Raw genomic sequence first — 27972 nt, 5'->3', positions numbered from 1 at the left:
TTTTTTTTTTTTTCTTTGAGAAAGAGAGAGAGGGAGAGCTCCTGTGCGCACAGGTGTGTGAGGGAGAGGGGGCAGAGGGAGGGAGAGGGACAGACTCTCAGGCAGGCTGCATGCTCAGCACAGAGTCTGAGGCAGGCTTGATCTCACAGCCCTGAGACCAGGACCTAAGCCAAAATCAAGATCTGGCTGCTTAGCTGACTGAGCCCACCCAGGTGCACCCTTCAGAGAACTTTTTACTCCTTCACTGCTTCTAAAGAGTTTTAACATTCTTCCTTATTATCCTACAAAATAAGACCAAAAAATGAAATAAATAACATCAAACTGCCGTGTGCAACACGAGATCAATTGAAACAAATTATACCACATTTTAGGTGTAAATTACAATCCTTCATGAGGACTTTTAAGCAACCTTATTGTATAGTAATAGTATTTCTTGGAGGATTTATACAGGTGGTTTCTTCCACCCCTCTATTTTGTCTAACATAGAATAACATGATCTGTTCTCTAAAACCTTGAATTACTAGTTTTTATTCTTACTAGGTAATTATGATTTTGTGCGTATTCGGCAATACACAAGGGAAGTTTATTAAGTGTGCATTTATGTGTTTATGTGTGTGGGGGGGTGGGTATGGCTGTGGGTGCGTGCTTAAACTCTTTTCTGAGACAAATGCCCATGGTCTGAGGTTAATTATAAAATTAGGGCTACCTCCTAAAAAGATACTACTTACTTAAAGTAAATATGGCCTACTTTGGTTTTACAAGTCTTATTTTATATTGAGAATTATTAACAGAAATGCTAGGGAGATGCCCATTATCTCTTTTGTTAATTCTGCTAAAATTACATAAGATAAATTCTTGAATTTTAGACACTAAATCAGACTCTATTTCTGTTATCAGTACCTACAGATTTGACACATTATTTTTTAGTGATTTTTTTATTATTCCAAGAAAGACTCACTTTTTGTTAAAGACCAATGCTGTGTCAACGGGTTCTATATTTTTACTTAATAACAGTGATAGCTTCATGTAATTTCTAATTAAATTGCTGTAACTATTATGTATGCTGATTTTGTAAATGTGTTAAGGGTAACTTACTTTGTCACATGGATTTGTTTATACTAGAAAACCAAATTGGAAAGGACTCTTGCTGAGTCGTTTCTTCCCTATTTCTGTACATATAATTTATAGATGCAAAAATTCAGCTTGCAGATTCAGGAGCAGCTGCTCCTGTTTAATGTAGTCATTTTATATTTTGTATGCTCAGATAAAGTGCTGCATTCCTACTGGGCAAAACTTAACTGTGAGAAATAGGTTGAGGTTGTTTCTGATAGCAGGAACTAAATAAGAATATAAGAAGCAAAATAACCCACAACGCTGACAATTCTTAATCCTCTCTACTTGCCTGGGACCCCAAAGGAAATTTAAGGGTGGGGTCATGTCACCAAACCAAAGAGGAAAGTTGATTCAAACCCTTTTGATGTAAGGAGGAGATTCCTGTTTTATGTTTTTTCCTAATATTTAAATTCCAGCACCAAGTTTACACCCAAAAACAGTACAAAGAATTTACTTTTATTCTTGAAGCTGCCAACTGTTTTTGCACATGATGAGAAATGTGATCTACCTTTCTCACAAATCATACTGAGATCAAAAGGAAATAAAAATAAAATTCTATTAAAAATTTCACCGCATGTTATATTAATATGAGTCTTTCAGCCGTAGGCACTTCTAAGGGTTATTCAATGCACTTTATTTATAAAGCACCATAGGTCCTTACTTTGAGGGTCATTTCATAATAAGACTACAAACTAAACAGGCTAAGTTGAAGTTAATGTGGGTTCCCCATGCACACTGGAACAAGTTTCCTCAACTAAATATACAGTTGAGTAATGAAGGTCAAACAAAAGTTGACACATCTGTCCTGAAATGAAGCAGTGGCTTGGCTGCAGGTAACCAACTAGTTAATGAGCAGTAGGTAGAGTATAGAAGAACACTCACCATTTCCCCTGAAAATGCTACTCAACTTTATATGGTCAGTAATCATCCACACTCTCGTCCTATCTATAGATAACATTGATATCAGTCAGAATAAAAAAAGTCATTTTAAAGTTGCTGACACCTTTACATTCATCACCTATGGTCAGGGAATTTGTTACACATCTTTCTCAAACACCAGCCGAACCTACCCATTTGTCTTCAGATACTTTAAGATGTAAACATTGAAGGTAGGAAGAAGGAAAAGACTGACCGTTAGTGGATTGTTATTGTGTTTCATTTTGCTACTTTTAAAATAAGGCAGTAAACTTCTTGCTGGGGAGACAGAGAACTTTTCCCACGGAAATCACCTTCGGCAGCTAGATCGTGATACTTCATTTCTACCACTTCCTCTTTAGAGTTCCTGGTTCAATTCTGGCTAAATCATCTTCATCCAGTAAATATTCATTATAAGCTCATAAAATGTCAAGTGTATATGTTCCTCAGAAAAACCTGATGAGTTTGATTTCATCAATTCTTATTTGAGGTTGTTAACATTTCTCTATCTACCTGGAGACGAAAAGGAATTGTTTAAGGATATTCAGAGTTAACAATGATTCTGTATTTGAGTCAGGAATAGCCTTCTCTAACAGTCTCAGTTACTCTTTTAGCCTTTTTATTTTTTATTTTCATGAATTGGCAATGAATTCCAATCCAAGGATGGCAACAGATCTAGGGATTATTTTGGCATGAACTCAGAAAGCACTCCCCTGCATTCTCTTTTTTTCTCCCTTGGCTATTGTTAATTAGTGAAGGTCTCCCATTCATGCGCTGACCTTGCCTAAGTCTGCAGAGTTTGCAAGAATTAGAAGGAAATCACATTTTAAAAGCTGCTGGCCAAAAACATCATCAGAACTGATAGAAACTAGCTTAATGAAATTTTGACTTTTTGGGAAGTTGTGGGATATAGCTTTTGTCTTGTTCACCATCTTATTCTTAGCAGCCAGAATAGTGTCTAGCATATAGTGGGTGCTCAACAATTATTTATTAAACAGAAGGGTGAAAGAATGAGCAGTGCTTCCTGTTGAAAGTCAGAAAATGAGGGTTCTGGTNTACTTAATAACAGTGATAGCTTCATGTAATTTCTAATTAAATTGCTGTAACTATTATGTATGCTGATTTTGTAAATGTGTTAAGGGTAACTTACTTTGTCACATGGATTTGTTTATACTAGAAAACCAAATTGGAAAGGACTCTTGCTGAGTCGTTTCTTCCCTATTTCTGTACATATAATTTATAGATGCAAAAATTCAGCTTGCAGATTCAGGAGCAGCTGCTCCTGTTTAATGTAGTCATTTTATATTTTGTATGCTCAGATAAAGTGCTGCATTCCTACTGGGCAAAACTTAACTGTGAGAAATAGGTTGAGGTTGTTTCTGATAGCAGGAACTAAATAAGAATATAAGAAGCAAAATAACCCACAACGCTGACAATTCTTAATCCTCTCTACTTGCCTGGGACCCCAAAGGAAATTTAAGGGTGGGGTCATGTCACCAAACCAAAGAGGAAAGTTGATTCAAACCCTTTTGATGTAAGGAGGAGATTCCTGTTTTATGTTTTTTCCTAATATTTAAATTCCAGCACCAAGTTTACACCCAAAAAGAGTACAAAGAATTTACTTTTATTCTTGAAGCTGCCAACTGTTTTTGCACATGATGAGAAATGTGATCTACCTTTCTCACAAATCATACTGAGATCAAAAGGAAATAAAAATAAAATTCTATTAAAAATTTCACCGCATGTTATATTAATATGAGTCTTTCAGCCGTAGGCACTTCTAAGGGTTATTCAATGCACTTTATTTATAAAGCACCATAGGTCCTTACTTTGAGGGTCATTTCATAATAAGACTACAAACTAAACAGGCTAAGTTGAAGTTAATGTGGGTTCCCCATGCACACTGGAACAAGTTTCCTCAACTAAATATACAGTTGAGTAATGAAGGTCAAACAAAAGTTGACACATCTGTCCTGAAATGAAGCAGTGGCTTGGCTGCAGGTAACCAACTAGTTAATGAGCAGTAGGTAGAGTATAGAAGAACACTCACCATTTCCCCTGAAAATGCTACTCAACTTTATATGGTCAGTAATCATCCACACTCTCGTCCTATCTATAGATAACATTGATATCAGTCAGAATAAAAAAAGTCATTTTAAAGTTGCTGACACCTTTACATTCATCACCTATGGTCAGGGAATTTGTTACACATCTTTCTCAAACACCAGCCGAACCTACCCATTTGTCTTCAGATACTTTAAGATGTAAACATTGAAGGTAGGAAGAAGGAAAAGACTGACCGTTAGTGGATTGTTATTGTGTTTCATTTTGCTACTTTTAAAATAAGGCAGTAAACTTCTTGCTGGGGAGACAGAGAACTTTTCCCACGGAAATCACCTTCGGCAGCTAGATCGTGATACTTCATTTCTACCACTTCCTCTTTAGAGTTCCTGGTTCAATTCTGGCTAAATCATCTTCATCCAGTAAATATTCATTATAAGCTCATAAAATGTCAAGTGTATATGTTCCTCAGAAAAACCTGATGAGTTTGATTTCATCAATTCTTATTTGAGGTTGTTAACATTTCTCTATCTACCTGGAGACGAAAAGGAATTGTTTAAGGATATTCAGAGTTAACAATGATTCTGTATTTGAGTCAGGAATAGCCTTCTCTAACAGTCTCAGTTACTCTTTTAGCCTTTTTATTTTTTATTTTCATGAATTGGCAATGAATTCCAATCCAAGGATGGCAACAGATCTAGGGATTATTTTGGCATGAACTCAGAAAGCACTCCCCTGCATTCTCTTTTTTTCTCCCTTGGCTATTGTTAATTAGTGAAGGTCTCCCATTCATGCGCTGACCTTGCCTAAGTCTGCAGAGTTTGCAAGAATTAGAAGGAAATCACATTTTAAAAGCTGCTGGCCAAAAACATCATCAGAACTGATAGAAACTAGCTTAATGAAATTTTGACTTTTTGGGAAGTTGTGGGATATAGCTTTTGTCTTGTTCACCATCTTATTCTTAGCAGCCAGAATAGTGTCTAGCATATAGTGGGTGCTCAACAATTATTTATTAAACAGAAGGGTGAAAGAATGAGCAGTGCTTCCTGTTGAAAGTCAGAAAATGAGGGTTCTGGTTTCCACTGCAACCTACATAGACAAGTCACTTTACCTTATTTCCTCATCTGAAAAAAAAAAGTAACATTAAAATAGATAGAAAATCTCTAAGTAATTTGCAGCTAGGATAAATAAAGTCTACATTAGTAGAACCATTTTATCATATGTACTCCCAATAAACAGGAGAGGAGAATGACTCAATTTGCCAGTTACAAATCATAAAATGACTCATTATAAAATAATTCTGTACTCTAAACATTTATCACCAGTCAAAAAAGTTCCTTATGATTTTGTCCTTCAAAACTATTCCTTGTTTTTGATAACGGGCTCATTTTACTCATAATTACTAGTAATTTGCCTCAGCCGTAAATCTAGAAATCTTTTCTTGACTTACCACTTTGGACCTCATCTCTCAAACATGAATGAAAAAGAACATGTGTGTATTNACAACGCTGACAATTCTTAATCCTCTCTACTTGCCTGGGACCCCAAAGGAAATTTAAGGGTGGGGTCATGTCACCAAACCAAAGAGGAAAGTTGATTCAAACCCTTTTGATGTAAGGAGGAGATTCCTGTTTTATGTTTTTTCCTAATATTTAAATTCCAGCACCAAGTTTACACCCAAAAAGAGTACAAAGAATTTACTTTTATTCTTGAAGCTGCCAACTGTTTTTGCACATGATGAGAAATGTGATCTACCTTTCTCACAAATCATACTGAGATCAAAAGGAAATAAAAATAAAATTCTATTAAAAATTTCACCGCATGTTATATTAATATGAGTCTTTCAGCCGTAGGCACTTCTAAGGGTTATTCAATGCACTTTATTTATAAAGCACCATAGGTCCTTACTTTGAGGGTCATTTCATAATAAGACTACAAACTAAACAGGCTAAGTTGAAGTTAATGTGGGTTCCCCATGCACACTGGAACAAGTTTCCTCAACTAAATATACAGTTGAGTAATGAAGGTCAAACAAAAGTTGACACATCTGTCCTGAAATGAAGCAGTGGCTTGGCTGCAGGTAACCAACTAGTTAATGAGCAGTAGGTAGAGTATAGAAGAACACTCACCATTTCCCCTGAAAATGCTACTCAACTTTATATGGTCAGTAATCATCCACACCCTCGTCCTATCTATAGATAACATTGATATCAGTCAGAATAAAAAAAGTCATTTTAAAGTTGCTGACACCTTTACATTCATCACCTATGGTCAGGGAATTTGTTACACATCTTTCTCAAACACCAGCCGAACCTACCCATTTGTCTTCAGATACTTTAAGATGTAAACATTGAAGGTAGGAAGAAGGAAAAGACTGACCGTTAGTGGATTGTTATTGTGTTTCATTTTGCTACTTTTAAAATAAGGCAGTAAACTTCTTGCTGGGGAGACAGAGAACTTTTCCCACGGAAATCACCTTCGGCAGCTAGATCGTGATACTTCATTTCTACCACTTCCTCTTTAGAGTTCCTGGTTCAATTCTGGCTAAATCATCTTCATCCAGTAAATATTCATTATAAGCTCATAAAATGGCAAGTGTATATGTTCCTCAGAAAAAGCTGATGAGTTTGATTTCATCAATTCTTATTTGAGGTTGTTAACATTTCTCTATCTACCTGGAGATGAAAAGGAATTGTTTAAGGATATTCAGAGTTAACAATGATTCTGTATTTGAGTCAGGAATAGCCTTCTCTAACAGTCTCAGTTACTCTTTTAGCCTTTTTGTTTTTTATTTTCATGAATTGGCAATGAATTCCAATCCAAGGATGGCAACAGATCTAGGGATTATTTTGGCATGAACTCAGAAAGCACTCCCCTGCATTCTCTTTTTTTCTCCCTTGGCTATTGTTAATTAGTGAAGGTCTCCCATTCATGCACTGACCTTGCCTAAGTCTGCAGAGTTTGCAAGAATTAGAAGGAAATCACATTTTAAAAGCTGCTGGCCAAAAACATCATCAGAACTGATAGAAACTAGCTTAATGAAATTTTGACTTTTTGGGAAGTTGTGGGATATAGTTTTTGTCTTGTTCACCATCTTATTCTTAGCAGCCAGAATAGTGTCTAGCATATAGTGGGTGCTCAACAATTATTTATTAAACAGAAGGGTGAAAGAATGAGCAGTGCTTCCTGTTGAAAGTCAGAAAATGAGGGTTCTGGTTTCCACTGCAACCTACATAGACAAGTCACTTTACCTTATTTCCTCATCTGAAAAAAAAAAGTAACATTAAAATAGATAGAAAATCTCTAAGTAATTTGCAGCTAGGATAAATAAAGTCTACATTAGTAGAACCATTTTATCATATGTACTCCCAATAAACAGGAGAGGAGAATGACTCAATTTGCCAGTTACAAATCATAAAATGACTCATTATAAAATAATTCTGTACTCTAAACATTTATCACCAGTCAAAAAAGTTCCTTATGATTTTGTCCTTCAAAACTATTCCTTGTTTTTGATAACGGGCTCATTTTACTCATAATTACTAGTAATTTGCCTCAGCCGTAAATCTAGAAATATTTTCTTGACTTACCACTTTGGACCTCATCTCTCAAACATGAATGAAAAAGAACATGTGTGTATTATTATTAGTGTCCTTTAGTTGAGCCTACAAGTAATGAGCAATAGCAAATTAAACTTCTAACTACAGATCGCTTTTGGGGTCCCGTTTACCTTACTTTCTAATTTACCATGAGTCTCACTCAATTCTGGATTTTATTAAGAGGATAAAAGTGTATTGATTTTAGATGACAAGAAACTGTTGAGGAACTTCCTGTTGAATTGAATCGGTAGTTTTAGTTGAAAATGTGTTCTTTTGTCATTGTGTAGCTGCACCCCAGCGGACTCAAAACGAAGGGTGGATGATGGTCTGGTAAGGCTGAGGAGAAGACCTAGAGATAGTAATCAAGTTGTAGGTTGATTGGGGGAACTTACACACAGGGAGTCCAGGGGCAGCAAACAGGAAGAAGCATCCCATGCTGAAGTCTGCATGCAGCAAGCCTTTATATTGTAGCTGCTAGCCTAGCAAGTATCTGTAGCCACTCCATCGTTGCAGGGCTAGAACATTCCAAGGATATTGAGGCCTTGTTACAAAAGTGAAGCTCCAGGTTGTGACCCCAGCAGCCCCTGACCTCAAACCCTGAACATATTTCTCTATATATTCTGCTTGATGGGAATATAAAGGGAGGACAGGATCTGTACATTTTCAAGATAGTGATTAGTGGGGGCATGCAGGGTATGCTTTTACTAACCAGCCATCCAGCATGTACCATACAGTCATTTAAAAATTCCTCTTCTCAGAGCTTGCAACCTAAGACTATCTTCATAACTGTTATTTTTTAAATCTCAATTAAAATACGTTCACTTAAAACTAGGAAAGGTCAAAATGTCTCCAATTAATATTATTAGAAATGTTTGTTTTAAACTGCAGTTTCCAGTCTCCAGTTTTCTCTGAACCCTCTTTGGAATGATTTCCTTCGCTACTTTGAGAGGAGATAAATAGGAAAATATTGATAAATAGGAAAATATTATTTCAAGTAAACAAAAAGCATATATTCATTGGATTTAATGCTGAGGTAAAGCAAAAAAAGTTCACATGTGGAACTTTGGCACCATTTTTGTTTTTTACTTCATCGTAAGTAATTTCTGGCAGTTTGTGTTTGTGTGTGTATGTATACTGTTTAGGGATTAGAGAGATGAATGATACATCAATATTTCTTAAATGTGGTTAAAAGAACTAAATCAGAGTTAGGACCATTTCCTTGAAAAAATATTAAAGGAATTCTGCACAAATGAAACCATATTTGAACAATTGCAAAGCACTTTTCCCCTACAATATCCATGTATAATTTTAGAATAATTATTTTAAGTGTCAGTTATTAACTAGTAAATTTATTTGTCTTGTAATAATGGGCTTAGTGTGCCAAATTCATGTTGTTATTTTGTGATTTGAGGAGAAGACAAGAATTTTTAACTGCAATGATTAAAAATCCTAAGTAGATAAAGTCAAGAATAGAAGTTAGAACAGCAGAGCATGGATAGTAGGATTGTTTGGCATTCCTTAGCTCAACAGAAAGCCCACCTCCTATCTACTAGACTTTTTCTATTCCCAATGAAGGGGAATACGTAAATATTAGGATGTGTTTTACTATTGCCAAGATAATCCATACTAATTTTGATGTGGTCAAAATAATGACATTTTAAAATACCATATTCTGTGACCAGACATTACCACTTTAAACAGTGTATCCATATTCAGATCTTAACTTATGCATATTCACACAAAAAGCACATTAACAAATGTAATTCAACTAAGTAAAATACTAACCTGATTTATACACTTAACTATAGATTATATTTTCAATATCAGTAAACATTAATAAAATGTTAAGTATTGTGATTTGTTCAATTGTATTATATATAATTTATTAATTAAATACCAATTTCTGTCTTTTTGCTATTTTATGCAAAGATGGAATGAACTTGACCACCAAATCTTTGCACATAGGAATCCCTGGAGGATAGTGGGACTGGGATTGTAGACTTGAATGTGAGTCTTTCATTGGTGAATAATATGCTGTACCAGTAAAAACACACAAAAGAAGCATTCAAGCAATGATTGAGATTTCTTAGGTGACTCAGAGTTCTTTTAGTAACTCTTGAAGAACAGCGCTCAATGCAGGAACATGTGTATCTTCCCTGAGCTTCTTGAATTTTCCCTCTCTTTCCTTTCTACTAACCTGCAAGAAAAAATATAGTAAAAGTGTTTGGCAGTGTTTCTTAAATTAAACCAGTGTGCCATCTCCCGACTTGCAGCATCCTGAATCTATATTTGTATGCATGGTCTTTTATGCTTGTGTAGAGTACAGAATTTCTGATGAAAAGTTGTGCATGGTTAGAATTCATATCAGCAGCCCTGAGATAAAATAACATGAAGCAGCCTTAGTAGTTACTGGTTCCCATCTCATTCCTTCTCAGGGCAGCCAGGGACCTAGAGCTAACTTGTTAGTGATAAATCAGATAAACAAATGTGACATTCAAACCGTTAACAAGACATAACCAATAATAATAGTAATGTTTACCGCGGGAGAAAACGGAATGGGTAAGAGAGAGATTTTAGGAAAACAAAAGTACAGAGGCTTTGGAAAGTCTGAAGTAGTCTCATGATAACATATGTTGTCCCAATTCAGTCAGGCAGGGCTTGACTGTATTTATAACACAAATTGGGTATATTTCCATGGGGATAACCCAGAAGCAACATTCCCAGAGGCAGTAAGAAAGCTTATCCCTCTTTCTCTCTTCAAATATGCAAACAATTACAGGTTTCTTGAAAGGATAATGGGAAAACCTTCACTTTCTCAGAGGAGAAATCATGTATTCTAAACTGTCCATCTTCATCTGCTGCTTGCACCAAAACAGCTTCCCCTCAGAAAGGCTCTGAGCTGTCATGATCTACAGGCACTTTGGGAGACATGCCAAGACTATGGTGTCCAGGCAGTTCCCTTACAAAAGAACTATATATATATATATATTTTTTTTTTCCTGGTGTGAAGGAATCACATTTTTTAAAAAGATTTTATTTATTTGAGAGAGAGTGAGAGCGAGAGAGATGACAGAGGAAGAGGGAGAAGCAGGCTCCCTGCTGAGCAGGGCCCTGAGATCATAACCTGAGCTAATGGCAGACGATTAAAGGACTGAGCCACCCAGGCGTCCCAGGACTCACATCCTTAAAACTAGCTAAACACTGATAGCCCCGGAGAATAAAAGAGAATGTGCAGCTGTAAATTTCAAGAATGATAACTACCTTTTGTTGAGTACCTACTATGTGTCAAATACAATGCATCAACAATGCTTCTTATTTTATCTGCTTGAGCCTTAACAACTCCTCTGGTGAAGGCACAATCTTCCCCATTTTACAAAGCCAGGAACTCATTCAAAGAGATAGTCACTTGCCCTGGGCCAGTCTCTGCAGGGCAAGGGCTCCTAGCCGAGAGATCTGGTTCTGGCTGCCTCACCTGGGGTTCTTCTGCCACATCTGAACAAATCTGTTGAATCCTTGCTGACACCTGTAACTGCTGTTTCTTAACACCTCATGGGTCCTCATTTTCCTGCATTTCAATTTCTTCAGATTCTTTCTTTATATCTACCTTGATATTTCAGACATTGTTGTACTTGGCATCGGTCATTACAATGATAAAGATTGGTTTGCTTGATCAATTTGCTTCATACCATATATCTGTGTTCCAATTCTTAGTCCATATGCCCCACCACCCCAGTCTCCCATTAGACTGATAAACTGTGCACAGTTTTGCCACTTAAAACTTAAACATCTTTGAGTCAAATAATTAGGAAATGTTTCCACAAACCACCGTAGTTTAAGCATCGTACCACTCTAATTTACAGTCTTACTGCAAACAAATTACATCAGTTTTCTATCTTTGCATATTCTCACTTACAAGGCGGTGAAGGAATATCGTAGTATAATATATATGAGATGGAATCTAATTAGTTGTAGTTGAAATAGTTTTGAAAAAAATATTTTTCTTATTCTCAGTGAAATCATAGTGCCAAGCTATGTAGCAGTAGGTGCTCAATAAATCCTAGTTCTAATGGCTGTTGTGTGAGAACTGCTGGGTTCAAGTGCTACTGGGGCTGTGGATTCATGTTTCTTAGGAGAAAAACATATACAGTAATTAAAGCAATATTAATTATGCTTAGAAGAATATCATAGATGCAGATTTTCCTTTTTTCTTCTGTCTAAGGAATGTATAGCTCATAATGGCTTATGAGGCCTCTGGAAATGCTTTGTACAGACTGAAGAATAATTTGTCCCATTGTCTTTCTCTTGTATTTGACTTCCTTTTCACTCACCTGAGTTATAACTAAGAGGTATTCCTCCAGAGATAATACCAAAGTTACTTTAATCACTGAAACTACAGACTTTTTAGTAGGCCAGTCATTTTAAAAACTATATTTGACTGTCATGTATAATGGGCAGCCTGGTCATTGACCTTAATGCTGTGCGTATCACAAAAGGATACTGACGAATTAAGGGCATATTGAGACAGAAGCAAAAATATTTACATTACTGCTTTTCTCTAAAAGGTTAAATTCACATGAGAGAGGAAACACTGTAGTTAATAAAAATGGTAGCATTTTCCTTCCTGTTCGAGGAGAAATACGATCCAGATATTCAAGTTTAGCCTGCATATTTTGGAGCACTCACCTAGGCACGTTTCAAAATCGATTGATGGGGGAATGAGATAGTTGTGCATGAAGGTGAAGTGTGCTACAATAGACTCAATTAGCACCATTTATGATTATAGTTTATGTGATGTCGGCATCAGTTCATTAAAAATGTACTGAACTATCAAATCATTTCACACAGGTCATTGAACAGCAATAAAGTGGTATCAGCTCTTCTCCATTATGACTCTGAGCTGGATTTGAACCAGTGACTCATAGGAAATAGGCAATGTTCTATTGTTGTCTATAAAAATGCATTTATAGAGTGGCAGTATATCTATCGATAGCATTTTGTGTCTCACTGAATTCTTTTTTCTAGGAATGGATACAATCTATAAATTGCCTCTTGGCAAAACACGCAAGTTTTAGGTATTATAAAGTGATTATACATTACACATTTGTATTTTATATACTTTATTATTTATATATTCATAATTTTCTTAAATATGAGTAAAAGTGGTCACATGTGGCATGATATTGAAAGGTCTTTTGACTGTTAAAGCAGAATGAAAATTAGGTGCACTCAGACATATAGCACAAATTTACTACTGTCATATAATTCCATAAGTCATAAATCTCTACCCCACACAGCTGTAAATATTCTCATATCTCCTGGATTACATCAGCTAAAAGAACATTTACCAAGAGTACTAGGCAGCAATCTGTGCTGGAATGTATACTTTTGTTTTATTAAAACACTAAAATTTATTGAAGTACCCATATACATATTTTAGGTCACTTCTGATAGTGACATTGTACAAATAGATGCCAAAATAATATTCCAAACATCTTTCTATTGGGATGTTCTATAACCAATGGCTGGTAGTAATATCTGAGCCAGTGGGCAATAATGACTTCTTTGCAAAAACTACCGTAAAATCATGAAATAAACAAAATGCCTGTTCATTGAAAAGAAATGGAATGTCACATTATCTATGTATTTATTCAGATCTAGGGAACAAATATTTGCATATTTCTGCTTATTTCAATATTTTTTTTAAACTCTGACTACTAGTATATTCTTTTTATGCTTTTCTTGCTATAATTTTCAAAGGTTTCCCGTTAGTGTCTTTTTTGTTCTTCAATTAAATAAGACCGAAATTCTTTCTTGTGTTTTGCAGGTTAGACATTATATAGTAAATAGCAAATGATAAATTTCATTCCCAGCTTTGTTCCAAGTTTTATTTGTTTTGCTTTTACATTGTATCACGTATTGAAAGTTGTTTTGATTTTGTGTTCCGCCGCGCCCCTTTTATCTGGGAGGAGTGTTAATTGGAGTGTCCTGTGGTCTTCTTTGTAGTCGCAGCGCCGCGTTACGTTTCACCTCCCCGATGGCTCCCAGGAAAGCTGCAGTGACAGTGGTCTAGGAGACCACGAGCCGGTGGGTAGTGGCACCCTGATCTCACACCCTCTTCCTCTGGTTCAGCCACAGGACGAATTCTACGACCAGGCTTCTCCGGACAAGAGGACCGAAGCAGATGGCAACTCTGACCCCAACTCTGGTGAGTCCCCTTAAAAACTGTGACCGTTTGGAGTTCTGGTTTTCTGTTGTGTGCACTGGAGTTTTAACAGTGATTTCGGGGGATCAAGTAAATGGACATTCGGTTGGTTTTTGCTGGCTTTCTTGTTGCCGTATTCAAAACATATCAGGTCTACTCTGCTTGTTCTGTGGAATGATGTTTTCCAATGAAGACTCCGACAAAAAGAAAAAAAAAAGATAAAATTCTTGATTAAAATAAGTGCGGAGTTGGGTGATAATGATTTTGGGGTTTACTTTTTTTGTCTGTGTCAATTTTGGATATGTTTTTAACCAATGTATTGAACAAGTGGAATGAGTGAGATGGAGTTAGCAAAAGTCTTTATTCTGTACAGATCCACACCCCACCTTAGAAATCATGGCCCATTCAAAGTGAGCCCTATGAGGGTACTTCTTTCTTTGCCTTTGGAGGAAATTTTGGGCAAGTACTGTACCTTTTTTGGTGATGCTATTATTTTTAATTTTTTTTTAAATCACTGACTAGTTCACTTTTATTAAAATGTTAAAAGTCCAATTCAATAATTATGTCCAGTCCAGAGTAATGACCGTGGTTTCTACTTGATTTAAATTAAAATTGTCTTCTAACTCATCTTGAATTGCATCAAACTGGTCGCCTACAGTGAGAAACGGGGATAGGGTGAGTTTTCTCTAATTTTTAAACTACGACTCTTCTGCTGTAGACATTAATGTGCCTCTGGCAACTCTGTGGTTGAAGAAGAAGACCAAGAGGAGGTAAAAAGCACAGAAAGGGGGGCGCCTGGGTGGCACCGCGGTTAGGCGTCTGCCTTCGGCTCAGGGCGTGATCCCGGCGTTATGGGATCGNGTGCTGTAGACATTAATGTGCCTCTGGCAACTCTGTGGTTGCAGTAGAAGACCAAGAGGAGGTAAAAAGCACAGAAAGGGGGGCGCCTGGGTGGCACAGCGGTTAGGCGTCTGCCTTCGGCTCAGGGCGTGATCCCGGCATTATGGGATCGAGCCCCACANATTGACCTTAATGCTGTGCGTATCACAAAAGGATACTGACGAATTAAGGGCATATTGAGACAGAAGCAAAAATATTTACATTACTGCTTTTCTCTAAAAGGTTAAATTCACATGAGAGAGGAAACACTGTAGTTAATAAAAATGGTAGCATTTTCCTTCCTGTTCGAGGAGAAATACGATCCAGATATTCAAGTTTAGCCTGCATATTTTGGAGCACTCACCTAGGCACGTTTCAAAATCGATTGATGGGGGAATGAGATAGTTGTGCATGAAGGTGAAGTGTGCTACAATAGACTCAATTAGCACCATTTATGATTATAGTTTATGTGATGTCGGCATCAGTTCATTAAAAATGTACTGAACTATCAAATCATTTCACACAGGTCATTGAACAGCAATAAAGTGGTATCAGCTCTTCTCCATTATGACTCTGAGCTGGATTTGAACCAGTGACTCATAGGAAATAGGCAATGTTCTATTGTTGTCTATAAAAATGCATTTATAGAGTGGCAGTATATCTATCGATAGCATTTTGTGTCTCACTGAATTCTTTTTTCTAGGAATGGATACAATCTATAAATTGCCTCTTGGCAAAACACGCAAGTTTTAGGTATTATAAAGTGATTATACATTACACATTTGTATTTTATATACTTTATTATTTATATATTCATAATTTTCTTAAATATGAGTAAAAGTGGTCACATGTGGCATGATATTGAAAGGTCTTTTGACTGTTAAAGCAGAATGAAAATTAGGTGCACTCAGACATATAGCACAAATTTACTACTGTCATATAATTCCATAAGTCATAAATCTCTACCCCACACAGCTGTAAATATTCTCATATCTCCTGGATTACATCAGCTAAAAGAACATTTACCAAGAGTACTAGGCAGCAATCTGTGCTGGAATGTATACTTTTGTTTTATTAAAACACTAAAATTTATTGAAGTACCCATATACATATTTTAGGTCACTTCTGATAGTGACATTGTACAAATAGATGCCAAAATAATATTCCAAACATCTTTCTATTGGGATGTTCTATAACCAATGGCTGGTAGTAATATCTGAGCCAGTGGGCAATAATGACTTCTTTGCAAAAACTACCGTAAAATCATGAAATAAACAAAATGCCTGTTCATTGAAAAGAAATGGAATGTCACATTATCTATGTATTTATTCAGATCTAGGGAACAAATATTTGCATATTTCTGCTTATTTCAATATTTTTTTTAAACTCTGACTACTAGTATATTCTTTTTATGCTTTTCTTGCTATAATTTTCAAAGGTTTCCCGTTAGTGTCTTTTTTGTTCTTCAATTAAATAAGACCGAAATTCTTTCTTGTGTTTTGCAGGTTAGACATTATATAGTAAATAGCAAATGATAAATTTCATTCCCAGCTTTGTTCCAAGTTTTATTTGTTTTGCTTTTACATTGTATCACGTATTGAAAGTTGTTTTGATTTTGTGTTCCGCCGCGCCCCTTTTATCTGGGAGGAGTGTTAATTGGAGTGTCCTGTGGTCTTCTTTGTAGTCGCAGCGCCGCGTTACGTTTCACCTCCCCGATGGCTCCCAGGAAAGCTGCAGTGACAGTGGTCTAGGAGACCACGAGCCGGTGGGTAGTGGCACCCTGATCTCACACCCTCTTCCTCTGGTTCAGCCACAGGACGAATTCTACGACCAGGCTTCTCCGGACAAGAGGACCGAAGCAGATGGCAACTCTGACCCCAACTCTGGTGAGTCCCCTTAAAAACTGTGACCGTTTGGAGTTCTGGTTTTCTGTTGTGTGCACTGGAGTTTTAACAGTGATTTCGGGGGATCAAGTAAATGGACATTCGGTTGGTTTTTGCTGGCTTTCTTGTTGCCGTATTCAAAACATATCAGGTCTACTCTGCTTGTTCTGTGGAATGATGTTTTCCAATGAAGACTCCGACAGAAAAAAAAAAGATAAAATTCTTGATTAAAATAAGTGCGGAGTTGGGTGATAATGATTTTGGGGTTTACTTTTTTTGTCTGTGTCAATTTTGGATATGTTTTTAACCAATGTATTGAACAAGTGGAATGAGTGAGATGGAGTTAGCAAAAGTCTTTATTCTGTACAGATCCACACCCCACCTTAGAAATCATGGCCCATTCAAAGTGAGCCCTATGAGGGTACTTCTTTCTTTGCCTTTGGAGGAAATTTTGGGCAAGTACTGTACCTTTTTTGGTGATGCTATTATTTTTAATTTTTTTTAAATCACTGACTAGTTCACTTTTATTAAAATGTTAAAAGTCCAATTCAATAATTATGTCCAGTCCAGAGTAATGACCGTGGTTTCTACTTGATTTACATTAAAATTGTCTTCTAACTCATCTTGAATTGCATCAAACTGGTCGCCTACAGTGAGAAACGGGGATAGGGTGAGTTTTCTCTAATTTTTAAACTACGACTCTTGTGCTGTAGACATTAATGTGCCTCTGGCAACTCTGTGGTTGCAGTAGAAGACCAAGAGGAGGTAAAAAGCACAGAAAGGGGGGCGCCTGGGTGGCACAGCGGTTAGGCGTCTGCCTTCGGCTCAGGGCGTGATCCCGGCATTATGGGATCGAGCCCCACATCAGGCTCCTCTGCTATGAGCCTGCTTCTTCCTCTCCCACTCCCCCTGTTTGTGTTCCCTCTCTCGCTGGCTGTCTCTATCTCTGTCGAATAAATGAATGAAAACTTAAAAAAAAAAAAAGCACAGAGAGGCCTTCTTACCTCATCCTGTTGTGAGAATCCAGAATCGGTGTTCTCTAACTTCTAGGATTTTAAGCTGCCTCTTTATTTCCAGGGCTGTAGTCAGGGATCTTTTGTACATATTATCTGTCCCTCCTCTCCCTGACGCTGGCATCCATTTCTGCATGTTTCTCTGATAAATGTCTTTCTTCTCATTGGCATGCATAGTTATACTGACATCTTCTTTCTGCTGAGGTTTCTCCCTACTTCAGCCAATCTTTTAGGAAGACCTAAGTAATTTGCACACCAGTTCTGCTTCTTGATCTTTATTTCAGGTTCTGTAGCTTCAGCTGAGAAGGAAAACATAAGTGCATCTTTTTACTTCACATATGTAGAGGGGATATGCCAAGAGGGGACTTCTCATTACACAGCATTTGGGAGAGCTGGCCCACTATCCTCCTTAGATTTCTTGGTTTTGATTAGTCTAAGCACCATTGAATCTAAGTGATTCCACCGAATCATCCTTTCCTGGACTTGTGTGAAGAGGTCAGATAGTTAGGATAGCTTTTTCTAAACTGATTTCCTGGTTTCCAACTTTCCCCTCTCCAATTTTAAAAAATCTCTTACTGTCATTAAGCTAAGAGTACCAAACCAGATTCTTGGCCTCCTTTTTGCAAATGGCGATGGTTGGATTCTCTTATCTTTAGGCTTCAGTTAAAACTGAGACAGAAAGACTCCCATTTTAAGAAAATAGTTTTAGGTCTTCTCTATACAGTTCACCAAAGCTATTTTGTAGTTGTTGTTTGTTTGTTTGTTTGTTTTTTACAGAAGTAAAAGGAAAAAAGGGGGCAAAAAGTACACATAAGTATGGTTAACCTGAGTTACCGTAGGCCAGAACTTTATCCAAAATGTGTAGCTACTCCCCCAATGCCTTCTTAGACCAGGGCAGTAACACTAAGTGAGCTGACAAATGGAAGAAGTTAGAAGAGATTCGAAAGCCAAAAAAAAGAAAAAAAAAAGGCCCTTTCAAGATAGCTTCAGGGGGTCCCCAGCATTTTTACCCATCTAGTCACATGGAAAAAGAGACCCAAGGGATGACACACCCTTGCACACTCCACCATTCAACCCAACACAGTGACTTCACCCAGGAGAATCATGGTCAATAAAATGTGTTCAACTGCTGCTTAGTGGAGACAGCATCCTTATTCATCATTAAGAAAGAAGAAAAATAGGCAGATAAGAAAAGGAGGTGCAGTGAAGGGTCCTGGAGGCCAACTATACTTTTGACATTTAACAGGACTTAAAATTTTAACCTCCTCTGTAAATGTCTAGAGCAGAATTAATTAGAATAGCCTAGAAATATTAAGAGATTCATAACTAAATGGTAATTCGTATTAGGATAGTATTATGATATATTATCTTAAAATTCTACAGTCACATTTTTGTAATTAACTTTGAGGAATTTGTGAAGTGAGGTATAGCATAATTGAAACAGTAATCTCCAATAGTAATAATCTTGGTATTCAGATCTAGACTGTATCCTTTGTCTTCACTGAGGTTTTCTGTCTGTGGTGTGATAATTCTTGAAGAGCCAAGATTTTATAGAAACTATGCTATATCCATATAAATCATGAATGTCAGTATTATCTGTAAAGTTATTAAGTATTAAATCTGTATAGATTCCTACTTTTTAAAATATTATGCTATTCAATAAAAAATATTTAAAGATTAGTAGTAATTCCATAGTAACTGTTTTCATTATACTTTTTAAAGAGAAATTAATAAAAAGAGCATCTTATGGGGGAGTTTTTGGAAACATTAGGCTTTAATATAGGGTCTTACTTCTATACACACACACACACAGTGGCATTTATCTATAATATTCTTCTTTACTTCCAAATTTATACTTCTGGGTTATTGGCATCCTAAATTTTATATTCTAGCAAATGCATGAATTTGGAAAAAAATTAGGAAAGTATGAATGTATTTACAGGCAATCCCAAAAATAAAGTTTGCAAATTATGCTATAACTGATGGTTTTTGTAAATAATATCACGTAAAATCTACAGTAGTCTTTACTGTATCAGATGTGACTCATGCCAATAACTTAGATGTGCTGGATGTACAACTTTCTTTTTTTCTTTCATTTAAAAGAAAAACTTGAATCCTCATTTCACTAGTGTGACAGAAATTTCACTTTTATCCCCCCTCAAGTTTACATGGTCTATGTCATGCCAAAAATAATTGAAATATTCTGGTCCCTTGGTCATCTGCCCACTTACATGTCCAGTAAGATACGCCTTGTTTCATTCGGTCCACATGTGTCTCAAAGGATACTGCCCTCATCCCAGCCCTTCTGGCCCCTTCCTAACTACTGCCATTGCCTTCGTGCCACTGGTGGGCAAAGGAGCTTGTGTATGACTGGCTCTGGACCGTGGTGCCTGGATGCATGGTGAGCTTATCACTCTAGGATCTTCCTCCTTCCCGGGACTCTGCCATGGAGTCTAACCTCAGGACTCTGTCATCCCAATCTGCTAGGTTACACTGAGTTCTGCCCAAGAAGCACCATGTAGAGTCTCTCCCCTCTATTCCTATTTCTTTCATCCTTTTCCATCCCAGCAGGGCTGAGTAAATGTTTTATGTCTGGAGTTGGAGATCCCCACTGTATTTCTTGATAGTTTTCCACAAAGACACCATTCCTCCAAACTTTTTTTTTTTTTTTTTTTTTGCTCTAGTAGCAATTGAAAAAATAATCTGTGTGGTAGGTTAAGAACTTCAAAAAATAACAGAATGCCTTTTTACCATTCTCTACCCTGTCTCATCTTCACCTGTGCAATGAATCTAAAGCCAATACCTGTTTGAAAAGGCTGGGGTAGGTAAAGGAATATATACAAGCAGAAATATATATATATATATATATATACTTCAAAATTATTTTCATAAATAACTGTGTAAAATAATATTTCTGTTTATTGCTAAAATAATTACAGAGCATGCTTTTAATTATACAGTGAGTGGATATAAAAGTGATAAAAGAAATTATTCCTTTTTGATGAAGTAGTTTTGAAAAACTTAAAATGAAGAACTTCAACCCATTAGTCATTGATTACCACATGAATTCCAGTTCTCACAGGAAATCCAAGATATACACTTGCTTAGTATATTAATTTATGAAATGAACTAGTGCCCTAGAAACTTCCAGTGGTGACCATTAAGTTTGTTTCTTTTTGCAGTATCATAAAATTTTTTTAAGACAGTTGTGGCTATATGAGAATATGTTGGGTTTTAAATGATATTAAGAATTACTTATTTTTTTAGCTGTGATAATGGTATTGTAGTTTTATTAAGAGAAAATCGTTTATTGGTAGTAGTGACGGATTGTGAAGAATTTATAGAAGAAACAATGTAATGTCTGGAATTTGTTTTAATGATACTCCAGCAAAATACTAATAATGATGATAATGGTGATGGTAATGATGGGAATAAATTAAACAATGAAATGTTAGTGGTTGTTGAGGTTGGTAATGGATGTATAGAGCCTTATTATACTGTTCTTCCTAATTTTTTTTATGTTTTAAAACTCTCAAAATGCGAAGTTTAAGTATGCTGCAGGAGACTGATATAAAACTCAGAATCAATATATGAAATATCCAAGTTCTTCCTTTTTCCATTAATTGTTTTGAACCAAAGATATGGTTTATTATACAAAAGTATAGCCAGATGGTTGTGTATATAGCAAGCATATTTTATACATTGAAGTGTATTTCGAATGGTGAAATTGCAATTAAACAGAGATTCTCAGTAATTACATTTGTATTTGGAAGACTAAAATGTAAATTGGTATTCGCTTCCATTAAAGACCTTTTGAGTAAAATAAAGTCTTTGAAAAGTTCCCTTTAGAATTTAGCAATAAAATCATTAAGCAGAAACCTCAGCCCTTCTCTGTATGACACCCAGGGGGAGTTTAAGGACAGGGCATGACAAGTATCCTTTGGTAACCAAATAGATGGTGTTTCTATGTTCTAGGCACATCTGAGTCTTAGAGCATACTTAGTCAGCTACCCCACAAATAACACACATGCAAAATGTCTTGCACCAAGTTTTGTCACCTTTTCTGCAAATAAAGACTTAGGTTGTGTTCAAATAGAAGAGTAAATCATATTTCTTTAAGAAGTTAGCTCATTAATGTGATCATACATTCCACATATAATTCAATAAAACCATTACTTCCAGGAAGATACTAAGGGGATTTTCAGTAGAAGTTTGCTATTTTTAACAACTGTAACTAGACTGATGAAAGAATTTCACTAACTTAAAAGCAAACAAAAACAATTATGTGATCAGATCAGGAACAGCTTATTACCACTAATTCAGAATTTAGGCTTAATCTTGTCCCATTGAGAATCATGAATAGAGTTATTTTTATATCTGGCATTTCTTTTAAATGTCATTTTAAAGGATTTTCTGCTGTTTAATCATGTGCAAAATTGCAGATTATATTTACTTTATTAAAGCCCTGTGTGTTCCTATGCTTCTGCCTCTACCTGGACTGTATGTGAATCAGTTGGTGAACTTCTCACTAGGGATAATTTGGATACCTGAGGATATCTGTGGGTGATATTTAGTCAGGTCTACTTATAAGTCAGGAATGCTAGTAAATGTTTTAATATATTGTTTATGATTCCACACCAATATTACAAGTTAGATAGTATTATAAGTCAACTGAATTTCAGAAAATTTCAGCTATTTGTCTGAAACTACTTAATGGATAGCTGAGGCAGAATATGAACTTAAGAGTCCCTGACTCCACATCTTATGCTCTTACGGTGCCTGGGTGGCCCAGTTGTTTAAGTGAATGACTCCTGATTTCCTCTCAGGGCATGATCTCATGGGTTGTGAGATCAAGCCCCACTTCAGGCTCTGCTCTGGGTGTGGAGGCTGCTTAAGATTCTCTCTCTCCCTCTGCCCCTCCGCCCCTCAAAAAAAATTGCTCCTTCTCAGGCTGTTGGAGAAAACTGTCTATGCTTCTGGGTGGACTTGAGGATCTGGTTCATATGGAAGTGGGCTCACTTTTCAGCTCTCATAGCAGAGTTCTTGTCAACACTAATCTTATTTTTTAAGGGAAAATTTGAGAAATTGAATCCTAAGAAGATGAGTTGGTTGAATGGGCTGCTAGTAAGATGAACAATTTATGAAAGATCTGCTCCTGCATTTTGTTTGTTTGTTTGTTGGCCTTGGGTTACTGGCAATTTCATCCTATTTAGTAGAACCCTGCAGACCATACAGTATAAAATATTTTTATACAGAGGCATTAAAAGGGAAGGCTTTGTCTATAGTAACATAGTTTGTGAGTCAAAAATAACTCATATATGCCACCTCTTGCTTAGCGTTCTTTTCTGTTGAATAATTTTTCCTTTTCATGACCCTTTTACCTTTTCTTCTTCTTTTTTTTTCTTACACCTTTTCCTCAAAGAAAACCTGTATGATTTTTTAATTAACAATTGTCTCTCCCATTATCAGTAAGGACTATTTGCTCACCTTTCTATATTCTCTGTGCATGACACCACCTGGCATATAGTAGGCCAGCAATGTGCATTTGTGACTGAATAAATCAATATTTCAAAAACTTATGAAACACAATCAGACAAATTCATAGTGTTCTATCAAGATAAAAATGAATGAACAAACAAAAGCTACAGAGAAGTACACCATGTTAGCTATAGCTATCTTCAGTTTGGAACGTTGATTTCTCCTTTTAAATTATCTATATTTTCCATAATTTTAATAACGTATTCAAAATTATATTTTCATTTGGTGATGAGGTGATATAAATGGAAAGCTCCTGATACAGAGCTGAGAAAAAATTCATTTCTTAATATTATAATATTTACATTAAAATATTCTTCCTGTCAGTTGTACTTGCTAAGAACTATTGAGAATTTAAAATATTTGGGCATGAGAGACAGACTGTCACTTTGGGAAGAAAAAAGCCCAAGTTAATGAAATAAAAAAGACTTTAAAAATTTCAGAAAAAAAGATGTAAATCCAAATTTCTGTCCTAAGAATTTGTGCTAATACTAACCTGCAGGAAAAAACAATCATTAACCATAGTATGCTTTGAGAATTAAACATGAATCTGATATTTTGGCACATTATTGTATTAAATAATTTTATGAACTGTGTTTTTAATTTTTCTAAGTAGCCTGGGTTGAGCTAATTATACAGACTCAAAGAAAATTGTTCAGAAGTTTTATATTGTCACCTGCTGTGTTCATTTCCCCATGGAATTTTCATAATCAGTTCATGGCGATCCTACAATAATGGACCCTGAGTTAATGAATGCAGAGTTCCTTAGAGAATAGTATAGAGAAAGAGGAATCAATCCTACTGTGATTTCAGTTTAAAGGGGTAAAAGTGTGCCTAAAACCCAGCAACTAAAAAAATAGTAATAATAATTTGATTACCCTTTTTATCCTAGGAGACTTTAATTTTGTGCTTTATTAAATATATTTTTCTGAATCTAACTTCAAAACGTATCTATTGTTACCTGCTTTCACCTCAAAATCAGAGAAGGCAGAAAGTTTTCTGGAATAGAATCATCTAGGTTATAAACCAAATATATATCTGCCCATCTCCCCTCTGTCTACCTACCATCTGTGTTCTATTGCTAATTATAACACTTAGTGCCTTATAGCAGCCCACATTCGTAATCTCACAGTATGTCTAAGCCAAGAGTCTGAACATGGTTTGGCTATGTCCTCTGTGTAGGGTCTCAAAAGCCAGCAATCAAGATATCGGCCAAGTTACATTCTCATCTGCAGGCAAACCACGGAAGAATTTAGTAAGATTTTTCATACTGTTAGCAGAATTTATTTCCTTGCATTTGTAGGACTGAGCACCCCAGCATCTTTCTGGTCGTCAGCTGGAGATTGCTCTCAGCTCCTAGAGGCCACCCTCAGCTGCCAGCTACACATGCCTCCCAACATATCTACTTACTTCTTTAAAGCCAGTTAGAGAGACAGAGTCTCTAGAGTGAGTTTATAGCTGCATAACGTTTTATAGAACTTAACTTAATCACGGAAGTGACATTCTATCACCATTGCCATATTCTGTTGGTTAGAAGCCAGTCTCAGGTCCTGCCAACACTCAAGGGAAGGGGATACACATAGTTGTGAATACAGGAGGGGGACCTCGAGGGGCCACCCTGAAGTATGTCTGCCACAATCTATATAAGTCTTAGTCATCCTGATGTATCTTCATATTCAAAAGATTTTGCTTAAGATCCTTTATTCACTTGACTTTTCAGTGATTTGCTTATTTATTAATTTATCCATTCATTCTGTAAATACTCACATAGAGGCTACTGTGGTGCCAAGCACTACGCTAGGTACTAGGAAGAGACATTAAAACCAAACTTCCTAAACTTACAAAAACTCTCTGTTACCAAACTGGGAGAGCAAGAGTTCTTAATCTAGAGTTCCTTAGTCAGAGAAGGAGTAGAAGCCTATGAGTGAGTTTTTTGGAATCTATGAAGTTCCTGAAATTGTTCTGCAATTTTCTTTTCTATGAAGGGTATGCCATGAGCATTTTATAGACTGTAAGAAGATCCAAAAAAAAAAAAGGGAAGAAAAAGGAAAAGAAACACTGATTTTTTAGAAGATACTGGACACCAGTCACATTAGTGAGCTATAATAAATGCTAATGGTAAGTGTATAAATAAGTGGGTTTTAGCATAGACTAAGTCTTAAATAAGTAGTCAATAAAGATTCTTTTGATAAAAGTGATACTTTATTATTTTTTAACACTTATTTTTAGGTACCTCGTACCTTTTTTTTTTTTATCATAGGAAGAGAGAGAGTTGTGCACACACGTGCAGGAGCAGGGAGGAGGGGCAGAGGGCGAGGGAGAGAGAATTTTAAGCAGACTCCATGCTGAGCATGGAGCTTGACATGGAGCTTGATCCCAGGACCCTGAGATCACGACCTGAGCCAAAACCAAGAGTTGGACGCTCAACCAGCTACACCACCCAGGTGCCCAGATAAAGTGATACTTTCAAGAAGTGACATTGGATGAATAGAAATTGTTTAATAAACTGTTTGTGCATGGGTGTGTGTGTGCATATGTGCTAACACTCTCACCAGTCGGGGTTTCTTGGTACTATGAAAGGTCATGGTGCTATGAAAGTGCATGCTTGGGCAAGCAATGAGTAGTTCATTATCTTCGGAGCACATGCAAATATGATTAGCTCCACTACTTGGGCTTAGATTCCTAACCTCCAGAATGGGACTATTAATAATCTATAAAAATACGGTCATAAAAGTTATAGTTCTTTGATATAGCTATTCACCTAGCACAGAACCTGAAGCATATTAGATACTCAATAAATGGTTGATATTAAATTATTCGAGTATGTGACAATAAATGAAACTGGATTGAGAAATAGGTTGGGACCAGATTTTGAATGATGGGAAGGATAGGATATAGCAGATAAGGGAAAAGAATGACTTGAGGGGCTTTTCAAGATTTTAGTTTGTGAAACATTGGAGAATTATGCAATTCAATAAATTAGAAAATATAAAAGAAAAACTCAGATGAGGAATTAATAACTTTTCTTTAATTTTAAAGTTTGAGCTGCTGGATAAGATAATCTAAGAGGTAGGAATACAATTCTGCATTGGAAATTGGAAACTAACAAAATAGAAGATGAATGAAATTCTTTGAGCAAATATGATAATTATGAGGAGAGAGAAGAAACCCAAAAAGGAATCATGACAAACCTCAACATTTAAGGCAGGCAAAGGTGAAGCTGGAGTGGAGTAAAAATATTTGAAAGCCTGGAGAGATTTGAGTCCTATACATAGTTAATGACTTTTTGGGAGAAGCAATGTGGAATTGTTATTAAGAACACAGACTGTGAAATCAAAATAACCTATGACCTAACTCACTGACCTTGGGGCTACAGGGCTATGGCACTTAACATAGGCTTGGTTTACAGGTATCATTATATTTTATTGTTATTATTATTATCAATAAATAGTGAAAAAGTGTAGAACAAGCTAAACACGTATCTGATTATTTAACAAAGTTTCCTATCAAGTTTTAAAAATTACCACAGTGAATTCTGAGATGTAAAATTGTTACACATTTGAAGAAAGAAATAAAATTCTAAAAAAAAACCCACATTAGTTTCAAATTCTAAAAACCTTATGCTTTAAATTCTTTTCATGTGACTTTTCATATTTATCATATCTGATGGGTGATCTCAAAAAATCACCATTTGCTAAAGACTGATAAAAATTATATAGTAAAGCGTATTTATGCTCCAATATCTCCATTGTTTTACTCTAAAATACTTACATTCACTTTACTATCTTAAAGTATTTATTATTAATTACCCACAATACAGTTTCTGTTTTATTACCATTTTTTTAAAGGTACAATGAAATGACTTTTTAAAATATTATCAAGGTAGTTAAAAGATAGCTGTAAAACAGGCAGGGACACAAGCTTTCTCTGCTGGAAAGTTTTAGTTCTCATCAATTTAAAGTGTAACTTTAATTCCCCAAAATAATTAGCTTTGAGTACTCATTTATTATAAATACTTAAAAGGTTTTAGTGATATTCTCTTTCATTTGAGCTTATTAAACCAGGTCACAAAGTGTTTAGTAGTATAATAGAAAAAATCTGTAGTAACAATATGCCTCCTAGTGTAAAGTAAGGGTAATGTCAACTTTCATTGGTGTGGGGATGGAATCACATTTCTATAGCTGTATGCTGTCACGTGATTCATTCTTTAAGGATTCATAAAGAGAAATGGCAGTACTTAGCCTTGGACGTTTGTTATGCCTTAGAGGTGAAATAACTATTATTTGTATGTCAGTGTTTATAATATTTTGAGAGTGGTAGAATGATAGATAAATAAGCAAATCAGTAGTCATATCTAAAAATAAGAAGCTTACTGATTTCAGTAACTCTTAGAAGCATAAAATTAAGGGTTTTTTTAAAGCTCAAAATAAAACTACCTCACAGGAAAAGATGGAAACAATTACTGTAAAGGACATATACTCATAAAATCAGACTAATATCTTATTTCATCTTATATATAAAAATAAAGAAAGAAAGAAATTGTCCATGAAGTTTTAAAACAATTTGAAATTTTTGACAAAATTATAAATGTTTGTCTAAAATGTCCCCCATTTACCTTAACACTGTTTTACGCATATTTCTGCCAGTGAAATTATTATGATTAGTGTGACTAACAAATACATAGATGCCCAAATTTTAATAACCCTAACCCTAAAGTAAGCTTGCCAAATAAAATATATGATGACCAGTTAAATTTGAATTTCAAATAAACA

At 35.8% G+C, this 27972-nt stretch overlaps 1 protein-coding gene across 3 annotated transcripts in view; it reads left to right on the top strand.

Annotated features, from left to right (window-relative positions):
- Positions 1-27972, top strand: part of PCDH9 (protocadherin 9) — an 892769-nt gene that overhangs the window by 564321 nt on the left and 300476 nt on the right. For 2 of the 3 annotated variants that reach the window (XM_034665277.1, XM_034665276.1), the window contains one exon: positions 13692-13938. In XM_034665277.1, the coding sequence (XP_034521168.1) occupies positions 13692-13907 (216 nt within the window). In that variant the 3' untranslated portion in view covers positions 13908-13938. Of the gene's footprint in view, positions 1-13691; positions 13939-27972 lie in introns of those variants that run through there. The other variant, XM_002913049.4, reaches the window with a different exon arrangement.

This window comes from Ailuropoda melanoleuca, chromosome 7 (assembly GCF_002007445.2).
Source record: "Ailuropoda melanoleuca isolate Jingjing chromosome 7, ASM200744v2, whole genome shotgun sequence".
In the NCBI taxonomy this organism is placed as follows: Eukaryota; Metazoa; Chordata; class Mammalia; order Carnivora; family Ursidae; genus Ailuropoda; species Ailuropoda melanoleuca.
The sequence above is the reverse complement of the archived record's forward strand: the minus strand, read 5'-3'. Positions and strand labels throughout refer to the sequence as shown.